Source organism: Prionailurus viverrinus, chromosome F2 (assembly GCF_022837055.1).
Source record: "Prionailurus viverrinus isolate Anna chromosome F2, UM_Priviv_1.0, whole genome shotgun sequence".
In the NCBI taxonomy this organism is placed as follows: Eukaryota; Metazoa; Chordata; class Mammalia; order Carnivora; family Felidae; genus Prionailurus; species Prionailurus viverrinus.
Window position 1 is genome coordinate 23,221,631 of NC_062578.1, and position 12,409 is coordinate 23,234,039.

The following is a 12,409-nucleotide window of genomic DNA, read 5'->3' on the forward strand; positions in this document are numbered from 1 at the left end:
CTCTCCTATGAGGCTCTCTCTCCTTCTTTCACACACCCCTCCCATCCTCACCCTCACGCGAGCTCTGCAGCCAATATGCTTTAGGATAAATGGTCCCGGGAAAGTAGAGCTGGGTCATCTCTATCCATGTAAGAGAAGGTTCTGTCCACAATCTACCTCCAAGGAATACAGATGATAGTTACTGACTTTTTGAAATGTCAACCATTTGGGTTTGGCTTCTGTCATCTTTGATGTCTGTAACCAGTGCTTCCCCCTCCCTGGGCTAATGTGAGGGCTACAAAGAAAGTGCCTGGGAAACCCTACCTGGGAGGACCCAACAATGGGGTGGCACATCCTGAAACAGGAACAGAGGTGAGCCTCTTCCACCCAAGACGAGCCTGATTCTGCAGGGCAATGGTGCCTGAATTCTGCCTTGGCAGCCCTTCTCCCCACTGTCCTAAAGGTCTCTTTGGGATTTCTTGGTTCTTTGACATCCTACTATGAAGAGAAGGAGAAGCATTGCTACTGAATATGGACACACACTGCTCTGCCTATTCAGAAATTCCAGTTAGGTTTGAGCATATGATTGAAAAAAAATGTATAGTTATTTCATAGTTTTTATTGCATTTAATGGGTTCTTAGATTGCATGGCTGTAGGGGGTAGCTGGGAACAACAGGGAATGATGGTCAAACAATATAACCTATAAAGTTTTGTTTAGTTTTGAACTTTTGGTTGTACTGAAATAGAGTCCAAGTTCGCAGGCCTTGCTGATTCCCTCAATGAGTGAGGCATGCAGAAGCCTGATTTCTTTTCTTGGGGCATTTGGTGGCCATCCTAGTGGTCAAATTGCAGCAGAGAGGGGGCCAGAATAGATCTTTACCTCCATCCCAAATGTCTCCTTAGCCTCTTACTGATATCTGATCATATATATATATATATATATATATATATATTTTACTTTTAAAAATAAAACTATATATATTTACTTTTTAATATATATATTTTATATATTTTACATATTTATATATATATTTTGTATATTTTATTTATATAATATATAAATATTAATATATATTTTTATTTATATAATATATAAATATTTATATAATATAATATAATATAATATATATTTTAAATAAAAGTATATATATTTACTTTTTAAAATAAAAGTTCCAAACATCCAAAAAAGTACAAAGGATAGTGTATACTGAACCCCCCCTGTCCCCCCCTGCCCTACCACCTATCACTCAGATCAAGAATTATTAGTATTTTGGGGCACCAGCATGGCTCAGTCAGTTAAGTGTCTGACTTTGGCTCAGGTCATCATCTCGCGGTTCACAAGTTTGAGCCCCACGTCAAGCTCTGGGCTGACAGCTCAGAGCCTGGAGGTTGCTTGCAATTGTGTCCCTCTCTCTGCCCCTCCCCTTGTGTTCTGTCTCTCTCTTTCTCTCTCAAAAACAAACATTAAAAAAATAAAAAATAAAAAAAAGAATTATCAGTACTTTTCCAATCTTGTTTCATGTATCTTCATGTCTTCTGTAGGATTCCAAATCAGGTATCAGATAAAGACACATGCCACGATCACACCTAACAAAATTAAGAACAAATCCTTTTTATCATCTAAATACCTGGGTCATGTTAAACTTTTCCTGATGGCCTCAAAGATGTCTTTTAACGTTGGTTTTTGAATCTACATCCCAACAGTCCACACATTGTATCTGACTGTTCTTTTAAGAGCTAGGAGTCCTGTGGAAAGCAGAATAATGGCAAAGATGTCCAGGATCCAATTCCCGACGGGACCTGCGGAGGGGGGATTCATGGCCAATCCAAATGCAAGTCTTTAACCTCAGGGGTCCTCTCCCAGCTCTGGTCAGAGATGGTCACATGATGGTGCCAGAAGCCTCAGAGGGATATGCCTTACTAGCTTTGAATGCCAATGATGGGACCATGAAGCAAAGAATGTAGGAAGCTTACAGAAGCTGGAAAAGGCAAGAGCACGGATTCCCCCCGGAGTCTCCAGAAAGGAACACAGCACCGCCGACACCTTGATTTGAGCCCGGTGAGATGGTATGTGACTTCCGACTACAGCCTGTGAGATGATACGTAGGTGCTGTTTTAAGCCACCGTTCCTTTAGCGGGGCACTGCGAGTCACACGGGGGTGTGAAGGTCTGATACCGTACTCTCCTGAGACCAGCTGGTGTTGGGCCTGAGAAGGAGAATGTCCGGGAAAGAGAAGGCTGGGGCTTGGGAAGAAGTGGGGCCAGCTGTGCCGGGTGCCTTGCTGATGCCGCTGGCCGTCTGCTGGCCACGTCAGGCAGGACTGAAGGAGCTCTCGCCCCACTCCGAGCAAGCGGCACACCAGTGTCAAGCCAGTCATCACCTAAACCCTGTGAGGACCGGCCCCCACCCTTAGGGACCCATGCATCACTCTCCTTTTCACCCCGAATGCTCTGTCCTAACCTCCTTTTTGTTCCTCAGCAGGGATAAGCTCTTTCCCACCTCAGGGATTCAGTCTGGCCGGTCCTTCTGGCCACCCCTTCTCATGACTGGCCGCTTGTCAGCCTTCAGGTCTCAGCTCCGGTTGAGTTGGGGTGGGGGGAGTGAACACCCCGTCTAGGGTGTCCCCCCCACCCCCAGCAAATCACATAACCTTGTTCATTTTCCTCATAACACTTGTCACAGTCTGTGATCTACTAGAGGAAGGGGCCTGGCCTATCTGATTCACAACTGGGTACCATCATTCACTCAACAAATATTTATGGAGAACCAGGCTCCACACGAGGTACCAGGAAAACCAAGAGCAACATGCACAGTCCCTGCCTTCTGCGCTTGGTCTTGCAGCAGGGAGAAAGGCACGAGGCCAACACCAATCTACCAAGATAATCGCTGTAAGAAAGAATGTACAGCTGAAGTCAAACTGAGAAAGGGCACTCAGGTCTCCCCAGGGAACACCGGAAGTCACACAGAGGCAGCACTTGGGGTGAGATGTAGGGTGAGGACGACTTTTTCAGTGGGGCAAACTGTGAGAGGAGGGTGTTGTCAGCAGGGGTGGGGGGCTCCTCATGCAAGGCAGTTCAGAATGGCTGGACTGGGAGGTGGGTGGGAATTGACGGGCACAGTGTCCTGGGCAATTTGAAAGGTGTTGTGTAGAAGACGGAAGCACCTTGCTCTGGGGAAAGCTGGGTCAAGCCCAAAAGATGGAAGCCACGGGCAAAGGGATTTGGCCTCCAAACAGGAAGGGGACTGTGCCCCCTGGGAGTGTGGCTGGCTGCTGAGGTGGGGCCGGTGATGTGCACTGCGTGGTTCCACTGGCTGGGTCGTCTGTCAGGTGGGAGGCAATGCCGGCCGCGGGGGGCCAGAAAGGGCCTCTCACCTCTGGGGCTCTCTGATACTCACATAAGGCCTGCTTACACCAGACAAGGCCACACAGGTAAAGGACACCAGCACACATACAGGAAGACAAGCGTTATCGGGGAGGTGACGGATGGAGCTGTGTAATGTGTTGAGTATGGTTTGCAGGTGAAAGTTGAGTTCTCTTTGTGAAAGGTAAAACTTGGACCTGAACTTCACCACTGGTTATGTGAGAAAGTATCTATTCTCAACGTCTCCAGTTAGAAGACCGAATCATTAAAACCATCCTATCAAAGGCATCAAGCGACGGATGCATCTGAGGGAGGTGTCCTGGGGGTGTCTGCAGTGAACAGTACTGTGTGGAACATGTTTAGCAGTTGACCCTCCGGGGAAAAGATCCTAACTGGTATTCTCTCTGGCTCCCTGCTTACTGCTCACAGGCAAGGCAGCAAAGTGGCTAAAAATCCACAATTTGCAGCCCAGCAAAACTGGGCTCTATGACTGGCTCCACCTCAACTAGGCACATGACCTTGGGCAAGTAAAAATCTCAACTATTAGATGATACGGCATCTTGTGCTGTTGACATTCACTTTCGTCTAAAGACATCATATTCCTAACTCAGTCTTTACAGTCACCACAGCAGGTAGGTTTGCTCCTCATCCCTGGTTAACGGTGAGGATATGGAGACACAGAGGAAGTAATTTCTGTGAGGCCAACATGACTTGCTTTTGGTAGATTTGGAATTTGGATCCAGATGGCCTGGCTCTGGAGCTGAATTCTTATAATTTTTAAAAAATTTTTGTTAATGTTTATTTTTCAGAGAGAGACAGAGCATAAGCAGGTAAGAAGCAGAGAGAGTGGGAGACACAGAATCCGAAGCAGGCACCAGGCTCTGAGCTGTCAGCACAGAGCCCGACGTGGGACTCAAACCCACAAACCACGAGATCATGACCTGAGCCAAAGTCGGACGCTTAACTGACTGAGCCACCCAGGTGCCCCTAAGTCCATCCTTGGGACTCTTATCTTCTTTGTCATTATTCTCTCCCTAGATGATTTCATTGAGGCTCATGACAAATCCTTTATAAATATTCGTGGCCCCCAATACCTATCTTCAGCCTAGCCTTCTGCCCTAGGGTTCACACATACAATTGCCTGGTGGATTCCTCCCCTTAGGTGCATGAAAGGCATTTAAAATCAGCCCAGACTCAAACTTGTGATTACCATTCTCCAAACCACTCCTCTCCCAGAACACGGAACCTTCATTCAAACAGCAGCTCTGACAAAAGACCCTGGGAATCAACCTTGGTCACCTCCCACACAAAACTCGATAACGAGTTCCTCTTTAAAATGCATCTAGAATCCAACCGTGTCTCACCTCCTGCTCTCCTGCCATCCCAGCCCAGGTCACTGTCACCTCTCAGCAAGACTCATGCCATAGCTTCCTAACTGTATCTCCCTGACCTAAAGTCATTCTTTCAAATAAATCCAGAGTGGTAGGTGTGAAATGTAGATGAGAACAGGTCAAGATCCTGCTCAAAACCCTCCAGGAGCTCCTGGTGACTCTTAGAACAAAACCCCAACTTCTGACTTGAGCTAAAGCCCTAGCAGACACTAACCCAGCTATATCTTCCCTACCGAGCTCCCCCTTAGCCACGGGGCCCCAGCCACACCAGCCTCTCTCCTCTTTGTAGAACACCCTGAGTTCATTCCTGTCTCAAGGGTTTCCATAAGCTTTTCCCTCGACTTGGGGCTCTTCTCCCAGATCTTCACATGGCTCTCTTCCTCACTCCATCTGGTCCTCTACTCAGTCATCACCCGTTGTGATCTCTCGACCTAAAGGATCTACACACACACACACACACACACACCACCTCCCCCCCCCCCCCCCCCCCCGCCCTGCCCAGCCTGGGATTCTCTCATCTCCTCACTCTGCCTCATGTGTAGTGCTTATTGCTCCTGAAGTTTTATTATATATTTAACGAATTCCTTGCTTATTTTCTATGTTCCCCATTAGAACATAAGCCCCATGAGGGCAAAGATTTGTCTCTTTTGTTCATTGCTAAATACTCAGGATCTAGAAGTGTATACGGATAATAAATACTTATTAGTTTAATGACTTAAAAGAATGAATGATTAAAAACAATGGCCATGTTTAAGAATATCTGGTCACCTTATATATTTTTATTAATTCTTATTAATTCTTACTAATATATTTTAACTAATTCAGTTTTATTAATTCTCAGAAATTCCCTAAGGAAATTAAGGGGTAGATCATTTTCCCCATTTATTGAAACCTAGAAGCAACCATTAATTTGATGTTTAAAGACTGATTATTCAGGTGGAATATTACATGCTAAATGTTAGTCTTTCAAGTGAAGAAAGTGAAGTATAATGATAAGTCTCCAATGTGAGTGTTCTCATATGTTGTAAACTTATTGGATGCCAATTACATTATCACAACTGTGGAATAAATTTTATTGGAATTAATTTTAATATTTTTTTTCTAGAAAGCCTTCATTTTTTTAAACTAAGAGAAAGGCAGAGTCACTATAAATTTCAAGTACATTATATCTTCTTTTTCTGGTACCATGGAAAGAAAAGCACATCACCAATAATATCACACTTGGTTTGGTAATTTTTAAAGTCTATGGTTAAATAATCATCTCAAAGAAAGAACTAATATCTTGAGTTCCTAAAAACATCTTAATTAAGACAATATAATCAAATAAAGAGATTTACTTTATGTTTAAATACTCATGATCATGAATGGCTCTCTTCCCCTACCTTCACTCTCAAATGAAACGAAATTTAGTACACGTTTGGGGATATGGTTTAGGTCTGCCGAACACTTAAGTAAAAAATTCTTTTAAATTGTTTCAAGAAACTGCTGATACTCTAACAGACTCCACACATTCTAATATATCCAAATGCAGTCTTTTTATTTTCTAATTGCTTGGCTGCAGACGAAGATGTAAGGTTATAAGTATAAGAATTTATGTGATGATCAGTGATGGAATCCTAATCCATCTTAAGCTGTGAGCATGACAACTGGCAGTTCCCAACATGTATTAAGAGACAGAATTTTTTTTCTTTTGCCTGAGGGTACATTCCCTTTCAAAAGCAAAATATTTTTGTTCATTTGCTTTCTAAAGATATCACATTAAACTCTACTCTTAACGGTTAATCTTTTAAGGAGGCAAGATAGATTGGAAAGAGAATCTGTGATAGATTTATAAATTGGGGGAAAGCGTAACACAAGGCATTCCAATATGCAATTTAAAATCAAAACCTTAACTTGGGCAAGGGACATTATATCAGCCAACAGCATTCTTTAGAAATGCCTGACATTCAGTTGGATAGAATTATATATTGAAATAGATTGTAGGCATATTGTGAATGTTTTTGTTCTAGCATCTGGTAGCATCAAAGCCCAGGAGGAAGAGTGGGTGACCATGCCAGAATTTAAAAGCTGCCTTTTGGATAAATATGTGGAAAGGATATAAATTAAGTTATCAAAAGGCTGGAAGAATTTGCTGAAAGGGGGGAGGGTGCTAAAAGCAATAAGCCATTTGGAATTTGATAGCGTGCAACTTTCATGCTTTGTATAGCTAGTTTTGTTAGCCAAGTAAGGATAACATGGTATTTCAAAAGAGAAAAATTAATGAATGAGGACAAGCATAAAAAGCAGCAATGCAATTCCTGATCTGTAAATGTAAGTAGTATCTGAGAGGCAATGTGGGATGAGCCCCAAGGGAAATCAGGCACCTCCTCTATGAAGCCTTTCTATGTTTGGAAGAGAGTAGTGACTTGTGATTTCTGTGCTCTGTGTATTAGTCAAGATAACTGCTGCCCAAACACCCCCAGAATCTCAATGCTCATGAAAAGACCAATTGAATGTTCCTGGGCTGTGGATCCTGGTCAAACAAGGTACCAGATCCCTTCCATTTTGTGACTCTTCCCTCTTCGAGGCTAGCATTATGGTCCTCTCCATTCAGCAAGTGGAAGGGAAAATAAAACAGAAGATAGTATGTAGGAGAATTTTGTGAAAGAGGACAGAAAGCCCTCATACTCCATTGACCAGAACCCAGTGACATGACTATACCTAACTCCACGACCACACCCATCTCTAGGTTGGGTGCTAAATCTGGCTGTGAGCTGAGGAGAAGAGGAAGCATGTGTGGTGAGTAATTAGGCTCTACCACAAGTATTGTCATGTCATTGCACTCATTTGCTGAGGCATCTACAGGTCTATCTTCTTAGGGTAAATTATAAGTCTGCAGAATAAAGCAGAATTGGGTCTTATTTGTTTTGGTAGCTGTAGCACCAAATCTGGCATGGAGTTAATGTTTAATTTATAGCAGGGGATGTGGGATGCCAGGCTCACAGAGTGAACCTGGAGATGTTAAGACTAGTTATCTACTAATATTGCCAAGAAATGCCTAGATTTTTATCCCTTCCTGAAGATGGCCTCCCTCTGTAGATATTTCTAGAGGACACAGGGACCACGTGCCAACAATGGGCGTGGGGCACCTACTTTGTTAATTCTCATTGTGTCTTCATGCAAGAAGCCTTCACAGGAGAAAGTCCTCATACCCTTCACCTCTCACAAGGCACTTCAGTGGGAGAGAGAGAGGTTGGGTTCCTGAAAGACAAAGGATGGGGTGGAGGGTTTCCAGTGAACCCCAATCTCGAGAATAAAAAGGGAACCAAAATATTTCTCAAGGATAAACCAGGCCTCCTCATCAACTGAGAAAGAAGTCAGAAGCTATAGGTGAATAAGCAGGACTATAGAACATTATAAAAATCTAGAACCTTATTCTTTTTTTTTTTTTTCAACGTTTTTATTTATTTTTGGGACAGAGAGAGACAGAGCATGAACGAGGGAGGGGCAGAGAGAGAGGGAGATACAGAATCGGAAACAGCCTCCAGGCTCCGAGCCATCAGCCCAGAGCCTGACGCGGGGCTCGAACTCACGGACCGCGAGATCGTGACCTGGCTGAAGTCGGACGCTTAACCGACTGCGCCACCCAGGGGCCCCTAGAACCTTATTCTTTCTGTCTCCATTTGGTTCCATGCAAAGCTCTTGATACTCTTGTAGCCCCTGGGTGACTGCTAAAGGACTAGTATCTAGACTATATAAAGAACTTTCAGACTCAACAGTAAAAAACAAACAATCCAATTAAAAGATGGGCAAACAACTTGAAGAGAAGGTTCACCAAGGAGGATTTACAGATGGCAATTAAACATGTGAAAAGATGCTCCGCATCACTAGCCATTAAGACCACAAGGTTATTACAAACTTATTAAAACTGCCAAAATAAACAGTAGCGAATACACCAAATGCTGGAGAGGATTCCAAGAAACTGGATCTCTCATACATTTTTGACGGGAATGTAAAATGTGTTGGCCACTCTGGAAAATAACCCAGTCATCACACTCTATATCACACACACTTTCATCTATCCCAGAGAAATGAAAATTTATGTCCACACCAAAATCTGTACACAAATGTTCATAGCAGTTTTGTCTGTGATAGTCCAACAACTGGAAACAACCCAATATCCCACAATAGATAAACTAAAAAGTAAACTGGTACATTCACACCATGGGATACTACTCAATATTACCTACTAGACAATAAACAGGAACAACTACTGGTACACATAACTTGTATGGATCTTAAAGGCATCAGGCTGAGTGAAGGTCACTTACTATATGACTCTATTTATATAACACTTTCGAAATGACAAAAGTATAGAGATGGAGAAGTCATTAGTAGTTGTCAAGGGTTAGTGATAGGGTGGAAGGAGGAGCACCGGGGAGATCTCTGTAGAAATGGAGGAGTTTTCCATCTTGATTGGGGTGGTGGTTACATGTGGTAAACTGGCATAGACCTACCATCCACATATGGTACTGCTGTCATCATCTTGGCTTGGATATTGTGTTATAGGTAAATAAAACAGAACCACTGGAGTACAAAGTACACACAACCATTCTGTACTACTCTTGCAACTTTCTGTGAATCTATAATTGTTTGAAAATAAAAATTAAAAACACAACAAAATTAGAAATGTACTTCTTGAAAATTAGTGTTTTAATTTTTTTGAGAGGGGGAGAATGAGCAGGGGAGGGGAAGAGGGAGAGAAAGAGTCTTAAGCAGGCTCCAGGCCCAGTGCAGAGCCTGATGAGGGGCTCAATCTCACGACCATGAGATCATGACCTGAGCTGAAATCAAGAGTCAGACACGTAACCAACTGAGCCACCCAGGTGCCCCGGTATTTTTAATTTTAAAATGAATACTTCTAGGGAAACTGGATGGCTCAGTTGGTTAAGTTTCCAACTCCTGCTCAGGTCATGATCTCATAGTTCATGAGTTTGAGCCCCACATGGGCTCACTGCTATCAGCGCAGAGCCTGCTTTGGATCCTCTGTCCCCCATTCTTTCTGCACCTTCCCTGCTTGCGCTCTCTTTCTCAAAAATAAATAAAACATTAAAAAAGAGAGAGAGAGAGAACAGGAAGGCAGGCAGGTCACCAGGGCCTGGAAGCAGGGAGAATCTGTTTCAGGAGCTGTCCCTGGCAAGGGAGGTGGGCCTCCTCAAGGAACAGCTCTGCCACCCGCCTCTAATGTGGGGAAGCTGTACTTACTGGAAGTTAGCACCGTTTTCCTGTTTCCTTCTACTTCTGGGTGGCTAGATTATACTTCATCCCAGTGTAGAAATGAAGTGAGAGGGTATATCTCACCACCCTCTGGGGAACATGAACATAATTGGTCTCCCCTCTCAAGACATGCTGTTATATTCCCACAGACTTCAACATGGCACTTGGGGCATCTCGTGGTGGGATTTTCAGCCAATACCTTCCAACTTCTTTTTGTCAAAATAAATATTAGAAATTCAATTCCCTCTTTAATTTTTTTATGTTTATTTTTGAGAGAGAGAGAGAAAAAGAGAGAGAGAGAGCACGCACATGAATGGGGGAGGGGCAGAGAGAGAGGGAGACACAGAATCAGAGCAGCCTCCAGGCTCTGAGTTGTCCACACAAAGCCCGAGGCGGGGCTCAAACTCACGGACCAGGTGACATGACCTGAGCCGAAGTCAGACACTTAACCAATTGAGCCACCCAGGTGCCCCTCAATTCCCTCTTAAAAATCCTTGGGAATCTCAGATAACTTTCCAGTTAATACTGGGATTTAAAGGAATATATTTAAGGAATTCATTTATGGTGTTAAAATCTACCCTTCAACAAAAACAACACTCATGAAATACTATGATCATCATAAAAATCAGTAAAAACTTCATTCTTCCATTATTACTGTTAGTAAATACCCAGTCTTATCATCCAGTCTCTCTAATATGAGCCTCTCCTGGCTCTTCATTCATCATAGGTGGAACAGAGTTGTGCATGGCAATATGGCTCCCAGTGACTTCATGATAACGTGTCTCTCCAAGTTTTAGTTTCTGCTATTCCCCTTCTCCCCTTTATTTCAAGTTTTTGTACCTTCAACTTGCTTGTAGTTGCCCCATATGCATAATGTTCTTTCTTACCCCTGCGCCTTTCTCCTTCCGATGTCTCTGCTTGGAACCAAATGGTTCCCACCTGTATTGATCTAGATGACTTTTCTTTCAGATCCAGCTTAGACAGCTTTCCTCCAGGAAACTGGCTACAGCCTTCTACTTGGACCAAAATGTCTGTTCTCTGCAGACACCTAGCACTTTCTACATAATACTAAAATGACCTATTGGTCTATCTACTCTGGTAGGTTATGAGATCTTCAAACCATAGACCATGTCTACTTCCTCAAGTTTTCACATGCAGTACCTAGCAGAGCAGGAGCTCAACATGTCTGTGCAGCTTCACTGAATTATTGCCAAAATATGCACATGAGTTTGACTTGAGTTTGAGTAACTAAGGATTCCTCCGGACATGCTCCTTCTCTCTCCTCTCAATCTGTTTTTGTGTGAACATGAGCAGGGGCTAACTTTTGGCTGTGGGCAGTAGATCCAGAAATCTGGATTCCTTGATCGGATCTAGCTCTGTCCCTCTTGTATTTTTTTGGTAAAATACGTAGTGTTCAAGGTAAGTGGTTTGCTTAAAATAATACAGGAGCATCTTCTCGGCATTATTGAAGAGTAAGGATCAGGAAGCCTAGTAGTCTGATTCCTTCTCAAAAGCCCTTGAGATCTAGGGCTCCATCATCCTGAATCACCCACTTCCTTGGGGGATATAGTCACCTGACCCAGGGGTGGTAGGTTCCGGCAATGGGACCTAAGTGCCAGAGCTGCCTTGATCTGAACCTGTTGGAGCACTGGAGGCTAGGTGGGGTTCCCTGTGTTTACAAGAATGGGTTACATAAACATTTTTGCATCTCTTTATTTTTAAAAAGTTCTGTGTTTGGCAGAATTTGGCCTAATTAATTGCTACGGGGTGGCACAGTTAAACAAGAGAGGGCAAGTATAGCTTCTTCTGTCCCTTATTGTCAGAAGGGAGCAATACTAACCAAACGATCGGCTGGCTGACAGCAGTCCCTCCAAGAACCGTTGCCTTCCTCTTTCTCCCAGCACAGACCCATTCCCAACCCCATTCCAGTCTGACTTTACACCGGACTAGCTCCGGTACAAAGTGACCGGATGGTCCCGCAGAGGACCCTGGGCAAAACTCTGAAAATGGCCTGCTTCGAACCTCATCCTAGCTAGCTCCATCCTCCCTCCTAGCTCCAGCATCAGTAAGTTTTAAACTAGAGAGAGTAAAGGTTGGCAAAATCATCCCAGTTTACAGGCACTCATGGATCAAGAATCATTTTGGGAAAAATCATATATACATATATGATTTATATATATATACATATATACACATATATACGTGTGTGTGTGTGTGTGTGTGTGTATTTAATCTTTTTTAAAAACCATTTGCTAAAAGAAGACCCGGGTCTTCTAAGGCTTGAGAAACACTGCCCTGGCCCTGCGCCCACAGTTCGCTCAGGAGCTTGCATCTCAGAGAGGTCATGAGACTCTTCTAAGGTCTGGAGCTGGTAAATGGCCTGCCCTGGCCCTGAACCTAGAATATCTGTAGTGTGAGG

General features: G+C 43.5%; 1 protein-coding gene across 12 annotated transcripts in view; it reads right to left on the minus strand.

Annotated features, from left to right (window-relative positions):
* Positions 1-12,409, minus strand: part of STAU2 (staufen double-stranded RNA binding protein 2) — a 310,084-nt gene that overhangs the window by 12,554 nt on the left and 285,121 nt on the right. The window contains exon 14 of one of the 12 annotated variants that reach the window (XM_047842666.1): positions 1,547-1,567. The exons of the other annotated variants lie outside the window; for them this stretch is intronic. Coding sequence (XP_047698622.1) covers positions 1,562-1,567 — 6 coding nt within the window. The 3' untranslated portion in view covers positions 1,547-1,561. Of the gene's footprint in view, positions 1-1,546; positions 1,568-12,409 lie in introns of those variants that run through there. 12 annotated transcript variants of the gene reach the window in all.